This window comes from Zea mays, chromosome 2 (genome assembly GCF_902167145.1).
Source record: "Zea mays cultivar B73 chromosome 2, Zm-B73-REFERENCE-NAM-5.0, whole genome shotgun sequence".
Classification (NCBI taxonomy): domain Eukaryota; kingdom Viridiplantae; phylum Streptophyta; class Magnoliopsida; order Poales; family Poaceae; genus Zea; species Zea mays.
This window is the reverse complement of record NC_050097.1, coordinates 235,779,995-235,797,388: the sequence shown is the minus strand read 5'-3', so window position 1 is coordinate 235,797,388 and position 17,394 is coordinate 235,779,995. Positions and strand designations below refer to the sequence as shown.

Genomic DNA, 17,394 nt, shown 5'->3' with positions numbered 1-17,394 from the left:
CACAGCACGCGGTCCAACCAACCTACCAAAACCTAGCTAGATTTAGAGGAAAAAAAAAACTGTCCCCAACCGTGAGATGGCTGAGTACGGCGAGCGCTACCAGGGCAACGGCGACCCGGCCACGCCCGAGGGTGGCTACGCGCAGACCGAGTACGCCGCCGCCGGTGGCTCGCCGCCCGCCGACCGCAAGCCCTCCGTGTTCTCCGACCACGCTGACGGTCGCTCCTCCCAGCCCCAGGTTCGTACCGACCGCTCGCTTGGAGGCGCGCGATCCGTTGGAGTTCGAGCTAAATGTGGGCTCTAGAGGGATTTGTTCCGTTGCGGCGTTATGGTTGCGTTATGTTTCATAGTTCGTGTTGTGCAGATTAGCATACAATGTAAGCCGCATTTTGGCACTTGATTGCTGGCTGGTTAAGACTTCTTTTGGCTAAGTGCTAGGTGCACTTTCTTTTTGACTTATTGAACTATTTCTTCTTTTCCTAGCATGAGACTCAATCACATGGCAGTGGTTCCTCCAAATCTCGAGAAAGGGACCGAGAACGTGATAAGGGAAAGGACAGGGAGCGAGGCAGAGACCGTGTCCGCGAAAAGGAGAGGGACCGAGACAGGGACAAGGATCGTGAAAGAGGTGACAGAGACAGGGATCGTGATCGCCACCACATGGATCGTCGCGAGCGCAGCGAGATAAGGGAACACCGTGATCGTTCTGATGATCGTGACCGTCACCGCGATGATCGTGACCGTCGCAGGAGTCATGATTCTGAGAGGTACTTGGTTATATGTGCAGCTTGCTTTTCTATTTTTTCTTCTGCATTGATGATTTAGTTTTTCTAGTTGTAAACTAGTTACTGAATTGGTAATTTTGTAACAAGTATCCACTTAATTTGATGGGACACATTCAGGATATTTAGAAAAATTGTGAGAACCTGACCATTTACTTGCTCTCTAGTTGTCTAATAAATAGTTTCTGAGTTTGGCAAGCTAGAGCTCCAAGCTCCAAGAAAGAAAGATTTTCTTGGAGCTAGATATTTGTAGCTCCAAGAAAGACAGGTTTTCTTGGAGCTAGATATTTGTAGCTCCAAGAAAGAAGATTTTCTTGGAGCTAGATATTTGTAGCTCCAAGAAATCTTGATCTGGAGCTGGAGTATGCCGAGATCATTTAAGTGAACCATTTTGTTTACTAGTCGGTTGCCCGTGCGTTGCGACGGCTTACAACAATACCCATGTAAACTATCCACCAAAAAAATTTCAAGATTTTTTATTGATTGTTTCCGCTCTCCGTATAATATTTTTTTGATTTGGCTAACTAATGTTATTGTTTACTCCATCCAATATGTCTTGGTACAACACGACCAATGAAGTGAACGATTAGAAGAGAGTTCACAACGACTGACTGAACGAACAGAGATTATAAAATAACATAATTCCACCATACAGAGACCAAATAAGAAAATGTTTGTGAGCTCAAGTTTCTAAAATAAGTCACATGAACTCAAATTTATAAAAAAGATAGATCAAAATATGGAGTGATTGCTAAAGTCAGCATCAATAAAAACTGGATGCGCTTTATAAATTATGCTACTTCGTAACAATTACTAACGTTTAAAACCAACAAATAACCTTTCATTTTACTGTTAGTGTGACAAATCATTGTTTCTCCATCCAATTCAGCAACCCAAACACCATGGAGTCCATTGCGCCAATGTGGTCTCAGAAACGACCTAATGCTTGCAAGAGCCAAGAACGTTGTGCCGTGCTTGGACTGTAGCCTCGGCCCATAGTGCTGGCCCGGCCCGACACGATTATATATTTTTATTTTACAAAAAACGTATATACATATATACAATTTATATTCAATATTAAAAACATCTGAGCATGATGTTCTACTGGTTAGACAGTTTCACCTAGTGTCTCCTGCCCTTCTTCCATCAAGGCATCGGTTCAAACCCCACCTTCTGCACCGTTTTTTAATATTTTGCACTGATTGAATCAAATGGGCCGCTAGGCTAACGGGCTGGCCCGGCACAGTTAGCAGGCCGACATGACGTGTCTGGGCCAGAGTTGTGGCTCGCGGGCATCCGGCCCGTGCTGGGCCGCCGTTTGGCCATCTATAGGCGTGCAACGGGTTAATTTGAAATAACTATGAGGGGTTATTTATAAAAAAATGACGCGGGACGACCGTTGAAACTGGTGCTTTAAGTATAGTATAGATATTATAATTTATTAGTCATTTATATTCTTCCACTTAGTTTACTCTGCAAACTACACATCCAACCTGAATCTTGGAGTTAGATCTGTGCCAAAATCTACTGGTCCGTTAGTGCCTTAGTGGTATTCTTTGATATTCCTAAGCTGCCTATTTTTTTTTTGAAAAACTCTCAGTAATTAGAACTCTTTGCAGTTCCATAATCATGCATCGCTTCAGGTGTTTATTAGTGACTGTTTGTTTTATTTGTTGGCTCTAGCATTCGAAAACAGAATTATATTCTGATTCTGTTTTGGTGGTGTTTACTTCAGCTAGTTTCAAGGGATTCTGGAAATTGATGCAATATATTATTTACCTGTTTAATATAGATTTATAAGTGTGTGTGTGTGTGTGTGTGTGTGTGTGTGTGTATTAGATATCTGCACTGGTTTTCATAAATTCTGTGATACACTAATGCACTACTAGTATCCATGGCACCTAATGTAATTGAAATCTCTTAGTCACTGGAACACTTCTGTTCCTTGTCACCTAGTGCTCGAGTATTTATTATTGGCTTTCTGATTTGTCTCTTATCTGAGACAACAAAACAATATAGTATAAGGATTTTTTTTTAAAAACTGCAAAGATTTTGTAGCAAGCTATGATTTTGAAGTGTTTTATATTGCAATGCCAAAACTGTGAAGTTGAAAATAATATATCTAAAGGAAAGGAGACATGTGCCTTGATATTTTTTATCTATCACAAAGACTATTGGCTGCTGTGAAAATATGATGATTGATAATGCAGGAGAAGAGATCGTGACAGAGATGGCCATCGTAGGCATCGCTCCCGTTCCCCTTCTATGAGTCGTGACCGTGACCGCAGATCTAGATCTCGTTCACGCTCTAGATCGAAGAGGTACATGCTATGTAGTATATACTTGTTTAACGTTTTCTTTATTGCTGATCACACTTTTGGTTTAACTGGACCCAGTGAATAGACAACTTGTATTGTGATTTGATGTCTTTAATGAAATGCATTTTTATCACTAGTTATTATTTCCATTGTTTTACATGTTGGGAAACTGACTCTGCAGTGAGTATTTTTCAATTTCTATATATGTTTATTTGTTGCTTTAAAATTCAGACATGTGTAATTGATGCATTGTATTTATAATTTTATTCTTTCTGGACATGATTTATTCATTTCAAAAGAATGGTTGTTCTTTTGTTTTGTTGTACTATCTGTCAGATGTGCTGTGTTCTGTTGTTTATCTACTTGCTAACATCTATTGTTCTGAACAGCAAGCGCGTGAGTGGTTTTGACCAAGCACCTACACAACAGGCACTTCCTATTGTTGCTGCTGGTGTTATCCCTGGTATGATTGAAATATCATAGTTCTTTACATGTATTTATTATCCATAATTGGAATTACTCATCAATGAACTTGCTGATTAGTTAAAATGCATACAATTTAGTAAAATTGATATTTAATTTGTTCTTAAGCTTTACATTGCAGTGTTAATATATAAACTAGTGGTTCTGATGATGTCATCATTACTACTACTACTGCTGCCATTTTTTAGAGAGTTTGGCATTTGGCAACTTTGCTCTAATCTGAATTGTCTCCACAAAGAGTTATCTGTGCTAGGAATCTGATTTCTTCTTTTTTACAAGACATGTGTATTTTCATTTTATTAAGCATGATGGCTGAATCTGAGTAAATTTTTTCTTGTTTGTTCTTGTTGGTGTTTTTTGTGTATGTATATGGGTTAGGAGGCAAACTTGGCCCACATTGTCATCGGCTTCCACTGGATTGAGCTGACTGCTGTAGCTTTAATGTACGAGGACACTATCTGGTGTGCTATATTGTTTATCTTCATATCAGCATGTGGTACATTTTTGGTAGTTTCATAGTTTGATTTTCTTGAAGCAATACGGCACAACTGATATGGAGTTTTGAGGAAAAGGGTTTCCTATGTATGGATTTTAGCAACGGTGGTCTTCTATTATTTTGTTCTATAGTATCTTTTGGTAGGCAAGTTTAATCATCATTTCCACAAATTTTTTCTGTTGATGATTGCAGGTCAGCTGCCTGGTGTCACCGCTCCTATTCCTGGGGTTGGGGTGCTTCCAAACTTGTATAATTTGGCTGCAGGACAGGTAACCCATGTGTTTCTTTTTTTTGGGGTTGTTTAATTTGAGCTTCAACTGTGAATGGTCATTCTGTTGTGATCTGGCATCCAAATTTGATAATGAACTGTCCTTGTTTCTTGGGAACACTTGTATTTTCTATTATTTGATCATGTTTGTTGCTTTCTAAATTTGCTTGCCTTGCATCCGTTCAACCCCCTTGCTATTCAGCCACAAGCCATGACACAACAGGCTACCAGGCATGCTCGGCGTGTCTATGTGGGCGGACTTCCTCCAACTGCTAATGAGCAGGTAATTACTTGGATAGTTTAATTTATTTTTCATTTGTTTCTATTTGGTCTTCTATATATATTCTTAACAGTTCATTATTTCATACAGACCGTTGCCATATTCTTCAATGGAGTTATGGCTGCTATTGGAGGAAACACAGCTGGTCCAGGTGATGCTGTTCTTAATGTCTACATAAACCACGACAAGAAATTTGCTTTTGTGGAGATGAGATCTGTGGAGGAAGCAAGCAATGCAATGGTCTTAGATGGCATAATGTTTGAGGGAGCACCGGTCAAGATTAGAAGACCAACGGACTATAATCCTTCCCTAGCAGCTGCTCTGGGCCCGAGCCAGCCAAATCCAAATCTCAATCTTTCTGCTGTTGGCTTAACACCTGGCTCTGCTGGAGGATTAGAAGGTCCAGACCGGATCTTTGTAGGTGGTCTACAATATTACTTCACTGAGGCCCAAGTGCGGGAGTTGCTTGAGTCCTTTGGACCTCTGCGTGGATTTGATCTTGTAAAGGATAGAGAAACTGGTAACTCGAAGGGATATGCCTTCTGTGTGTACCAGGATCTTAATGTTACCGACATTGCCTGTGCTGCTCTTAATGGCATCAAGATGGGAGACAAGACTCTTACTGTTAGGCGGGCAAACCAAGGAGCTTCTCAGCCTAGGCCAGAGCAAGAAAGCATCCTGTTGCAAGCACAGCAGCAGGTGCAAATGCAGGTGCACGCTAGCACTTTTAGAAGAATAAAGAGACATGTCTATATTTTTGTTTCAATTCTGACTTAAATCCTTTTGGACAGAAATTCGTATACCAAGTTGGAGGTGCCCTGCCAACAAAAGTTGTATGCCTGACACAGGTAGTGACAGAAGATGAACTGAGAGATGATGAGGAATATGATGACATTGTGGAGGACATGAGGGAGGAAGGACACAAATATGGTAAACCGCACGAGACTCATCGACTTCTATTACCCTCTTTGTTTTAAAAGCTCCTCTACGTTCTGCTGTCACTACCCTCAGTTACTGAATTGGTTTCCTTTTTGTGTTTTTGTCTTGTGTGTCTTTTTTGTAGTCCCGCATAATGCCATTGCAGATTGTTTTGTAGTCCGACCTTATGCAATAGTGGCAATCGGGCCTTAACCCACAGAAGACACTATTCTTTTGACTTTGATTAATCATTTTATTATTAGCGCGTCTTGTCTATATATATCTACTCTGCTCACTAAGATTTGGACAGGTAACTTGGTGAAAGTTGCAATTCCACGGCCTGACCCCAGCGGTGCTCCTGTTGCTGGTGTTGGAAAGGTGAGTTTTTCATTTTCCTTGGATCTTTTATTCTAACAGCATTTGGAATATGTATACTGACTGATTCATGAGCCTTTCAGGTGTTTTTGGAATATGCAGATGTGGAGGGCTCAACCAAAGCAAAGACAGGGATGCATGGGCGGAAATTCGGCGGGAACCAGGTGGTGGCGGTGTTCTACCCTGAGGACAAGTTTGCAGCTGAGCAGTACGACTGAAAAGTTTTAGAACCCCTATTCTAGAGTTGCAGTTGTGGCACACAATGTGGTTGTTTTGACCTTTTGTAGTTAAGTTTGGTGATTGATCCGCTGATAAGTGATATAAGTTTCGTGCTCAAGTATTATATCAGCTGGTAAGAGTGATACAAGTCTCGTGCCCAAGTTTCGGTCTATCAATCGACTGCATGTTGCCCTGTTGGCTTCTTGCACACTGAGTGATGTGATCTTGTATGACATATACAACATCTAGGATCTAGTAGTTGCTGCATTAGAATGCTCATTTTAAGCGGTTATATTGCCAATGCGAAACGAGGGACGTTTCCAATAGAGTATATGTGGATGCACAAATTGACCTATGGAGAAGAGAAACCTATGGTCCGTGGATTTGAGTTATGAGGAGGCTGAGCGCTCGTTTTACACGTCATCCAAGTTCTGCTTGAAGATGCTATAGCGGCTCGTGAGCAGGGCCATGCCGGTAGGCCCTGTACAAATTCTGAAATAAGGCCCCTTTCATTAGTCGAGTTTGTCGACCGTCGCTCAATGAAACATCATACTGCACACGTCTCGCAGTTATGGAATAGACGCATGAGTAAAGAATTAGAGACTAAGAACAACTCCAAAAGACTATGTTCTTTCCAATTGATATGAATATTTTCTTTGAAAAAACCCTTCTAACAGCTTATTCAAATGGCTATCCAAAAATAATAATCTTTTATTCTAACTTTCTCGCTAGCCAAAGATAGAAAACGTGAATAACTCTAAAAATACAAACAAGGTATAAAAAAGTTGTTGATGATTAAAAGATATACAAAGTGATTCTCAAAATGATAATTTAGAGAGTGAAATTTAGAAATAGTTTTGGAGATGCTCTAATGTATATTTTCTATTTTATAAATATAATGCAGACTTACATATTTGGGGTCCTAGATTTTGTGGTGCCCTGTTCGAGCGAACACCTTGCACACCCCTTGGCACGGGCCTGCTCGCGAGCTTGGAAATTGCGCATGAACTCATTTATGTGCTCTCCTGGAGATAACCTAACAATTTTTAGGAGCTGCTTTGTCTTAATAATGAACACCCTACTGACCTAGAATCAGCCAGCCCACAAAAATGTGTTCCAAAACAACGTTGTTGGCTGGGCAAGCCAAGTTGTTGATATATCGTGGAGACGTTGTAGTTGTTGCTGTGGTATTGATCAACATATTTGAAGAGCATGAATGAACGTTTTACAATTGCTGGTACGCGAGAACATTCGACTACTACCACTATATGGACACATTCTTCTTTAGTTGCGTTGTGAGTCTAATAACAACAATCTATGAACCTCTACTCACATGTTATCTTCGCTGAATGTGATAGATACGCTAGTGTGTAGCGTACACCTTTCCCTACCATGATACTAGAGCTATATCGTACATAGTTTTTGATCTGGATGGTTTGCATATAGGTGACATGCCTTGTAGACTAGATCTACTTACTTTGATCTGGATATGGTAGTTGGTATAGTCATATAACTGGAATCACCATCGTAGCATAAAATCAATTTGCTTTCCCTCGTGACCGCTCGCATAAGTTGCCTGCCCCTACTGACTGGAATCACTATCGAGGCTAACATTGTGTGTATCTTTTAGGTTGAGAAAGGTAACAAATCTGAGTTGGGTTTACTGTTATTATTCTGCCTCATGCGATTGTCAATACGATTGACAATGAAAATAGAGACATTTAGAATATCTCAGAATTGATTTGATCAAGCCATTTGTGTACACTACACTGAGGCAAGGCCAAAATAGAAGCAATCACCAACTTATCCTTCAGAGTCTAGAAACTAACCCCACATTTCTTTAACCAAAAGGAATACCCTTCTCTATAAGCCTAGTGATTGGCTTTGCAATGCTAGAGAAGTCCTACACAAAACACCAATAATAATTAGCAAGACCCATAAAACTACGAAACCCTGTCTCATTGGAGGGTCTCTACCACTCAACCATAGAAGCAACACTCTTGGGATCAATTAAAATGAAAAATTTGTGAAAACGTGAAAACGATCCATATGTGAAATGTGTGGTCTCTAATATGTATGTGATGATTATGTAATATCTGTGATGTATATGTGATATATCTTTTTGTTTGTTTGGTAGGAATAGCAAAAACAAATAAAAAAGGAGTATTCTGGTCACTTTGCTGAGTGTAACACTCGACAAAGAGGTTCTTTGCCGAGTGTCAAGTTCATAGTACTCAGTAAAGAAGGCACACCTGGGCACCAGCACAACCTCTTTACCGATTGTTGTGGTCTTGGCTCTCGGCAAAGAAGCAACCTTTGCCGAGTGCCTCCTAGTGCACTCGGCAAAGGAACTAACAAAAGGGACCTCTGGTGATCTCTTTGCCGAGTGCTAGCTCAGCGGGCACTCGGCAAAGAGTGAGCCTTTGCCGAGTGCCACCTAATACGTTCGGCAAAGGACCTTGTATATGGGCCCACGGGGAGCTTCTTTGTCGAGTGTCAGTACAGTGGACACTCGGCAAAGAGTGAGCCTTTGCCGAGTGTCGCTCTGTGGACACTCGGGACAGGCTCCGTCGTCGTTACCTGACACTGTGACAATGACTTTTCTTTGTCGAGTACCGGCTGACACTCGGCAAAGTCTTTGGCGAGTGCCCGATAAAAAAGTACTTGACAAAGAAGTCGTTGCCGATGTATAGTTCGCCAAACTTTCTTTGTTGAGTGTCACACTTGACAAAGCCTTTGCCGAGTGTTTTTCAGGCTTTGCCGAGTGTTAGCTGATTCCGATAGTGGTACTTACTTAAGTACGTTGGTTCTTGGCCCACGTTCGTTTCTCTATACTCTATAGTGCAGTCATTGGAGCAAATTATATGGCACTTGAGGCTTATGCACATAACTATTAAATTTTTAAAGGAGGACCAAACATAGTACCTATAATTGTTATAGACACTGTCCCAGAACTTAATTTAGTAGCTTCTGAGGCCATTCATCACATCCTGGTTGGTTATTTCTTCAAACAGCTGGGACAAAGGGTAGTTCCTATCCCAACAGAACTAAGTATCCATAACTGGTTCGACCCAATGCAAAGCTCATCAAATAATTAAATTATTTCGCAAATCACCACACTGTTCAAAATACTAGCAACTTCTTTTTTTTTCCTTCTTAGTCAAGTTTGGGGAACAACAAGATGGTTTACTTAGGAGATGACATGCAACTACATGATTGCCACAAAATTATCGCCTAGCTAGAAGCAAGTTCACTTACAAGCTAGATTACATGCAACATTATGGTTCACTCAGTTCACCAATTGTTTACATACCACTACAAGCAGTGATTCATAGTCATTATGTTCATCTTCAGCGGGAACAGGTTCTCTATTCTAGCGCCAGATAAAGTACCCGCCCATCTCAGTTTTATCTAGCAACGTGAGCATGAGCATAATATGTCCTGACACCACCCAAGCTCATCGATCTCCTTTCTGTTAGTGCTCACAGAGTAGAGTGAAAAGGAAAAGGTGTTTATGTTTATGTAGAAGAATCTCACAATGTGTTGTTGAGGCGAGCTGAGGGAGTATATATGAGAGATGGTAGATGGCTATCAAACAAAGTTTGTTCCGAGTGTAATTGTTGATACAAGTACGTAGCATTTTGGTGTGTTAATAGACGTACAACTGCAATTGGCCAATTGTTGCAGGTTGAAGTCTTTAGTAGTCTGACCAACTATAAATCAGTCCAGTTGAGTGGTCCTGCATAGTGCTGGGAATTAGGCCGGGTCGGACTAGCCCGGCCCAAGCCCATCGTGCTTCGTGCCAAACGGATTCAGGTCATCAAAGCCCAAAATGTTTTTGGGCCGTGCCGTACCATCCCGAAGTGTAAAAACAGTGGCCCAGCCCAGCCCTAAACCACGTCGTGCCTTCTTTGGGCCGTGCCGGCCCAAACCAGACCCGTATATTTGACTACATAAAATCAAAATATTACAACCATATAAAGTTTATAGCTTACTAAATTAAAGATATTAAACAATTCTAGCATCATTTGACCATATAAACTACAAATATAACAACAATATAAGGTCGACATCTTACTAAATTAAAGAAATTAAATAAATTGGGCTTAATTGGGCCGTGCCGGCCCAAGCCTGGCCCATCTATGCGTGCCGTGCCGGGGGCCCGACATGCCGGAAATTGAGGCCCGACCCAAGCCCACCTTCGGGCCGTGCTAGTCCGACCCATATTATTTCGTGCCGGGCCGTGCTTTGGGCTCCTATTTTCGGGCCGTGTTCGTGCTGGCCCGAAAAGCCCGGCTCATATTCCCAGCATGCATATATCAGGGGCTGTTTTCAGTGTGGACTCCAGCAGAGTAGATAAGACGCGAGTGTTCTTAGCATGGACTAGACGGACACTACAACAAAAAAGAACTCAAAAATGATGGTCAAGGTCCTGTGTAAATTGAAGACGCACGTTTCAATCTTTACATGTCGAGATGAATTTGGCTATAGCCACATGCATGCACAACAAGCTGCACGTTTTAATTGACATGTAATATCCTAAAGACCTAGTCATAAGATAAAATATATATAAGTTGTAAACGTTAACAAGTTTCTTGATGGCAGAATCCACACTATAGGCAGCCACACACGGTTTTTATGCTTGAGTAGTGACAACTAATTTTTGGAATAGATATTTCGAGCCCTAAACGGCTTCAAATGAAAATTTTTCAGATCTATTACTTTTCTTTTGATCGGCAGTCCATCTTGGGCCATTTTAAAATTTTATTTTAAAAATATTTTTGAATAAATAATTGGTTTACAATTTTTTTTTCTGAGCCCTAAATAATTTAAAATTGGTTAACTACAAAGTTGTAGATCTTTTAAATGTACTATAACTTCTGTTTGGGTCATTTCTCCATCCACGATCATTTGATTTTTTAAAAAAGATAATTTAAATTAATTGTAGTGGCGCTAGGTTAAGAAAGTCGATACTGACAATTTTTTTTTTAGTTTACCAACAGCAGAAGTCATGTATTTCTGTTGGCCATTTATAACCGTGGTCTTACAATTTTATTTGTACCAATGTATATAAATCATGATCCGTTAGTGAAAAAATCGTTCAGGGGTAGCTTGATAACTCTATTTTTCTAAAGAAAAATAATTTATTTTTTCTTAAATAAATAGAGTCACCAAACTAGCACTAAACTTGAGTTTTGTACTGGTGATCTAGTCACTGCATGCGGAATTGACGTAGACTCTAGAATTAGAGGCATTGCGAAAAATATGATATGTCTTCCAAAAAAATGCTGCATTCAGATTAATATCACCTCAGCTCGACGACGTAGTGCTTTTCAGTTTCAGCTAATCTTCAACAAGTAGCAACGTCAAGAATACAATAATACAATGTGTTGTTGAGATGAGGAGAGTATATATGAGCGATGTATTCAGAATCAGCCTGATTGGATGCTGCGCGTCCATGTGTAGGCTAGCGTCGGCCTGGCCAACCAGATGCGATAATTTTGAGCGTATGGCTGGATGTAGGTTAATAGCATAAAAATGACTTATTTTACATCCACCAATACATGTTGTGACTTCCACATACAAGCAACCAAACATAATCTCAAATAAAGTCAACGCATGTTGTGATCCAAAATAAGATGATGCAGGTAACCAATCAGGCGGAATGTAACTGGTACTAGTAGCACTACTTTAAGTCCACGCATTTTGTTGCTAATATATATAAAGCCCCACATTCCATCGTCGACGTGCATCACCTCTTCCCCCTGATCCTCTCAAACCGTGGTTATTGGCTTCAAACCCACATTCAAATCCACCTAACCAATAAAACATGTATGTATTTGTGTTTTATACTCTATACTCAAGCATATATGGAAATTGTATCAATGTACGAGTACCTAACTAGTGATTAATAGACAACTTTAATGTTGCTGGTTCAAGTCTTTAGTAGCATATTTACCTGACTAATTTTAAATCGATCTAGTTGGATGGTTCCACATGGCTGTTTTCAGTGTGGACTCCAGGCACAATGTATTTAATTTGCACAGGCTTGGCAAGCCGAATCATTCACCCTTGGTATATATAGGTTTCTCAGATATTACGCTATTATAAAAATTGGGGATTCTAAAGATGTCATTATAACTCGTAGTATCCGGTGGTTGCCATTATTCGATCAGAAAATTTGGTCCATGGTATTATCTATGTTCGCACGTACTGGACTCGTCTGAGAAGACAAACATGCCCTAATTGACAGCCCACGACGTCGCTGTTGGCCACGCTCTTCTCCGACGCACCAGCCTAACCTCTAGCACGTCTGTGTTTTAAGTCGGAGAGGGTTTGGAACTAGGGAGGAAGAACGATGATGGAGAAGAGCAGCGAGGAAGAAAGGTAAAAAGGGTAATATACTAATGTATAACACACGAGCGAGCGTAGATAATGGCAGAGGCCAATTTTTTTGATCGAATAATGGCAACCACCGGATATCACGAATTATAATTGCATCTTTAGTATACTCGATTTTCATAATGGCATATATCTAAAAAATCCCATATATAAACCATTGAGATGTCATGTTGAGTTCTTATGTTGCATTAGAAGTGAGGTCGTTATGAGCTCATCATATGTAGCCTTCTTTTCCCTATCATCTAATTGTGGTTATGATTATTGCATGGACCTTATGGTAGCATATTCACATACACTGTTAGGTGATTAGCCAATGTGTTTTGCTTATTTATATATCCATGACATCAAAGGTTGCAGACCAAATAACCTAGATATATAGGAATGAGTGGCATCTAGAAAACAGAGTAGATAAGATGATGGTTTTCTTGAAAAAGATGATGGTTCATGACTGGCTGTCGATGACACATTTTTGGGCTTCAAACTGTTCTCCCATGTGGATCCTAGAGTATATGAACAAGGACCATGCTATCTTGTTTTTGGCCTTCATACCTATTTGCTTATCATGCAACGATGGGAATACTAACGAGCTTAATCACCATGCTCACCATGGTCCATGGTTACCAAGGAAGGAAATGAGGTGTAGGCATCAACTCAATGATCTCGATCCTAGTGCACTCTGGTAAAACGACACCTAGTTAGAGGAACCATCATCATGGTTGCTGTGTAAATGACACCTATTTGCATAGGTCTGTGTGACCTTGCTTACTAGACTTGTCTTGGTGATCTCTCTCTAACTTGACACCTTAATTGCTTAACTAGGATGTTTTTAGGTGTTTGTTAACTTAGATAGAGGGCTATAGTTGAGGCTATAGCTAGACTGTTTAGTTTGATTCCATATTTGTTTTGGTTAGCCCACGTGTTTAAGTTTTAGAAACAAAAACTCTCCCTAGTCGATTAGCCAATGTGTTAACTTGGTGTACCCCATCTCGTATGAGTTGTTATGCATATGGTAAGTACCCTTGAGACCTCGACCAGTGACCGACGTAGGATGAGAATTCATGTGAGGTCAAGAAAATTGCATGGCAAAATCAAGAAGGACCTTAAAAAACTAGTGTTGCATAGAATCCAAGTTTTATACCAATGCACAATACAAGTTCAAATAAGAAAACTATATGAAAAAATAAGCAAAAATACCGCTAAGTTCTTGCTGACTAAATTGAAACAATGTGTATCTTGTAGAATGCCAATCTTTTCGAAGGGCGGTGGCGCCGGAAAAGGGGCGGGGTCAGGCGACATCTCATGCTAAGAGCCAGGGCTCTCTAGTTCGCCAAGCTCACCGGTCGTCAGGGATGAGTCACATCGTCACGATGAGTGAGATCGAGCCTACCAGACGGGTCGAAGGGGCAGGGTCACGCTGAGTGAGAGCATGTTTAGGAGAAGGGGGTTGGAGGTGCTAAAATCCCCTTCTATTCAAGTTGCTATTCAAATGGAATAACAATGAAAATTTAGTCCCTTCAATCCCTCTATTCCCCTTTGCTTCCAAACATGACCTCATCAGCACTACAGTAAAACGACAGAGTTCCAATGGCCTGTTATGTCCGACTGCCTCCTAGGCGGCCGTCGAAGATAACGTTATATCCGATGGCCCAGGGCAGCCGTCAGACATAATATTCTACGTCTGACGGCTGGCAGAAGGACCGTCGGACATAACGTTATCTCCAACGGCTGGACATAACCTTATGTCCGACGGTGTCCCAGGAGGCCGTTGGACATAAGGGATTTTAACCCGTCAGCCGACACCCGCACCGTTTCATTCCATTCTTCCTCCCCACGCCCAGCACGCCGTAGTCAGCCGCCGCCGCCACCAGGGCCTCCCCGCGCCGCTGCCAGGGGCCTCCCCGACCCGCCCTCACCCGCCCCGACTCTGCCGGAGCCGCCCGAGCCCGAGCCCATGGCTGCCTCCGTCACCGTCCCCAACGCCGCCGGAGCCGCCCCGACGTAGCCCGCGCCCGCCCCAGCCTCTGCTCCCGCCCCGACCCCGCCGACGCTAGCTTCACCGGCTCTACATCCGGCTAAGTGAGTAATTTTGTGACTTGTATAATTTTGTATATGCATATAGATTGTTTGCTAGTAGTTATGTTTAGTTTGTTATGTCCGACGACCTGAGTTAATTATTGTTGGGGGTATGCTTCGTAGCCGAAGATCCTAAAAAGAACACCTTCGAAAGGTCTTCTCAGAAGCAAGCGCCGAAGCTATTATCTTAGTCGATTAAAAAGGACATAAATGTAATTTTGCGCAGGTTGCATCCTGTGCCTATAAATAGGTGAACAGTATCCCGGCACTGTTCACGCGATCCTGTAATCACGGACACGTCACGCTTGAATTATTGCTTTCTGCCAAGGTGAAGGTATAAATGTGCCTAAATATTATGTTTTAATACTTGTATATTCATATAATAAAACATGTGAATATATTTTGTGCTTTATATTTCATTTCTCATTGTTGTCTTAAAAATATGATCACGAAGGTGAAACCTTCGTGATACTTTACTTACGACATTCGTGCGAAGCTCATTAAATCCTTGGGGAGATAATGCTTCAGCGGACGAAGGGCATTTATAGTTAACATCTTTGTGTTGCCTTGTTCTTAATTCGAAGCATTTGAGAACAAGTCCCCAACATTGGCGCCCACCTCCGGTGAACTCACTTCCACTTTCTGAGCTGATGACTTCGTTCAAAGCTGGAGTTGCTTCGGCTCCGAAGCTTGTACTCCCGATAACAGGCGGTTCATGCTCAGAGCCGGCTAACAAGAAGCAGAAGAAGGAGGCACAGAGAAGGGTACAACATGTAGGGGTGCAAGGACCCTTCATCAAGTCAAGATGGTCTCACATCCCGATTACCTTCTCCCAAGAGGATCTTCAGCTCAAGGACTACCCTCACAATGATGCTATGGTTATCTCTTGTGTTATCAAAGGATTTCTGGTCCACAATGTTTTGGTTGACACAGGCAGTGCAGCGGACATTATATTTGCTAAGGCCTTCAGACAGATGCAAGAGCCCGAAGATAAGATCCATGATGCCACACATCCTCTTTGTGGCTTCGGAGGAAGGCAGATTGTAGCACTTGGCAAGATCACGATGCCAGTAACCTTTGGATTTATCAACAACACAAGGACTGAACAAGTTGTGTTTGATATTGTTGACATGGAGTACCCTTACAACGCAATCATTGGTCATGGTACTCTCAATGCTTTTGAAGCAATTCTTCATCCAGCATATCTTTGCATCAAGATACCTTCGGATCAAGGGCCTATTGCTATTCATGGAAGTCAGGAAGCTGCCAGAAAGGCCGAAGGAAACTGGACAGATTCAAAAGCAATCCATAACATAGATGGAGCTGAAGCTTGTGAGCAATACAAGTACAGAAGGGAGAAAGCTGCTTCGGCCGATCAGCCGAAGCCCATGCTCTTATGTGACGATATAGTAGAGCAGAAGGTGCTATTGGGATCTCAATTGTCTGAGGAACAGGAGAAAACTCTGATAAGGTTTCTGTTCAACAACAAAGATGTCTTTGCATGGTCAGCTAATGATCTCTACGGAGTCAACAGAGATGTTATTGAACACTCGCTCAATGTTGATCCATCCTTCAGACCCAGAAAGCAGAGGCTTCAGAAGATGTCTGATGACAAGGCTGAAGGTGCTCGGAATGAAGTGAAAAGATTCCTCAACGCCAGAGTCAGAGAAGTGAAATACCCAGAATGGCTAGCCAACACTGTTATGGTAAAAAAGGCCAGTGGCAAATGGAGGATGTGTATTGATTTTACTGATCTCAACAAGGCTTGTCCGAAGGATGAGTTTCCATTACCAAGGATAGATTCCCTATTTGATGCAGCAGCTTCGTCAGAGCTTATGAGTCTGCTAGATTGTTATTCAGGCTATCATCAAATTTGGATGAAGAAAGAGGATGAGCCAAAAACTAGCTTCATAACCCCTAGTGGAACATATTGTTATCTTCGGATGCCTGAGGGGCTCAAGAATGCTGGAGGAAGCTTCAGCAGAATGACAACGAAGGTTCTTCATTCTCAGATAGGCAGAAATGTGCTAACTTATGTTGATGATATCATAGTAAAAAGCACGAAGCAAGAAAATCACATTGCTGATCTGCAGGAGACCTTCGCTAATTTTAGACAAGCCGGTCTGAAGCTGAATCCAGAAAAGTGTGTCTTCGGAGTGAAGAAGGGGAAATTCCTTGGTTGCCTAGTTTTAACAAAAGGGATTGAGGCTAATCCAAATAAAATCGAAGCTATTCTTCGGATGGAACCACCAAGCACAAAGAAGGGGGCTCAGCGACTGACGGGAAGACTTGCATCTCTGAATCGATTACCATTTTTTGAAGTGCTGAAGTCAGCCGAAGTTTTTCAATGGGGATCAGTTCAGCAGAAAGCCTTCGACGAGCTGAAGCAGTATTTGATAGATCTAACGACATTAACTCCACCAGCGCAAGGGGCTCCTCTGTTGTTATATGTGGCAGCTTCGCACTCAGCGGTAAGTGCGACACTTGTCCAAGAGAAGCTTGAAGGGCAAACCAAAAAGCAAGCCCCAATATACTTCGTCTCCGAAGTCCTTAGTTTATCAAAGAAAAACTATACAGAATTGGAGAAGGTGCTGTATGCTGTTTTGATGGCTTCCAGAAAGCTTCGGCATTATTTTCAAGCATACCATATAATTGTTCCTTCTTCACAGCCTTTGAAGGATATTATGATAAATAGAGAAGCTACTGGAAGGATTGGAAAGTGGGCTGCGGAACTCAATGAGTTCTGCATTGATTATGTGCATAGATCTTTGATTCAGTCC

General features: G+C 41.6%; 1 protein-coding gene across 4 annotated transcripts; it reads left to right on the top strand.

The window, feature by feature from the left end:
• Positions 1–6,440, top strand: LOC100272843 (Splicing factor U2af large subunit A). 4 transcript variants are annotated; one of them, XR_002266928.2, is made up of 10 exons: positions 1–238; positions 484–767; positions 2,993–3,103; positions 3,490–3,563; positions 4,272–4,348; positions 4,550–4,630; positions 4,718–5,338; positions 5,419–5,557; positions 5,691–5,923; positions 6,004–6,347. XR_002266928.2 is itself a non-coding variant. In XM_020547513.3 (10 exons), exons 1-10 carry the CDS (start codon positions 77–79, stop codon positions 6,146–6,148), a joined length of 1,743 nt encoding a protein of 580 aa, XP_020403102.1. In that variant the 5' UTR covers positions 6–76; the 3' UTR covers positions 6,149–6,440. The 4 variants fall into 4 exon arrangements, 2 of the variants coding, with proteins under 2 accessions (XP_020403102.1, NP_001140768.1); XR_002266929.3 differs by having other exon boundaries at positions 6–238; positions 6,023–6,440; XM_020547513.3 differs by having other exon boundaries at positions 6–238; positions 5,856–5,923; positions 6,023–6,440.
• Positions 6,441–17,394: the final 10,954 nt, after the last annotated feature.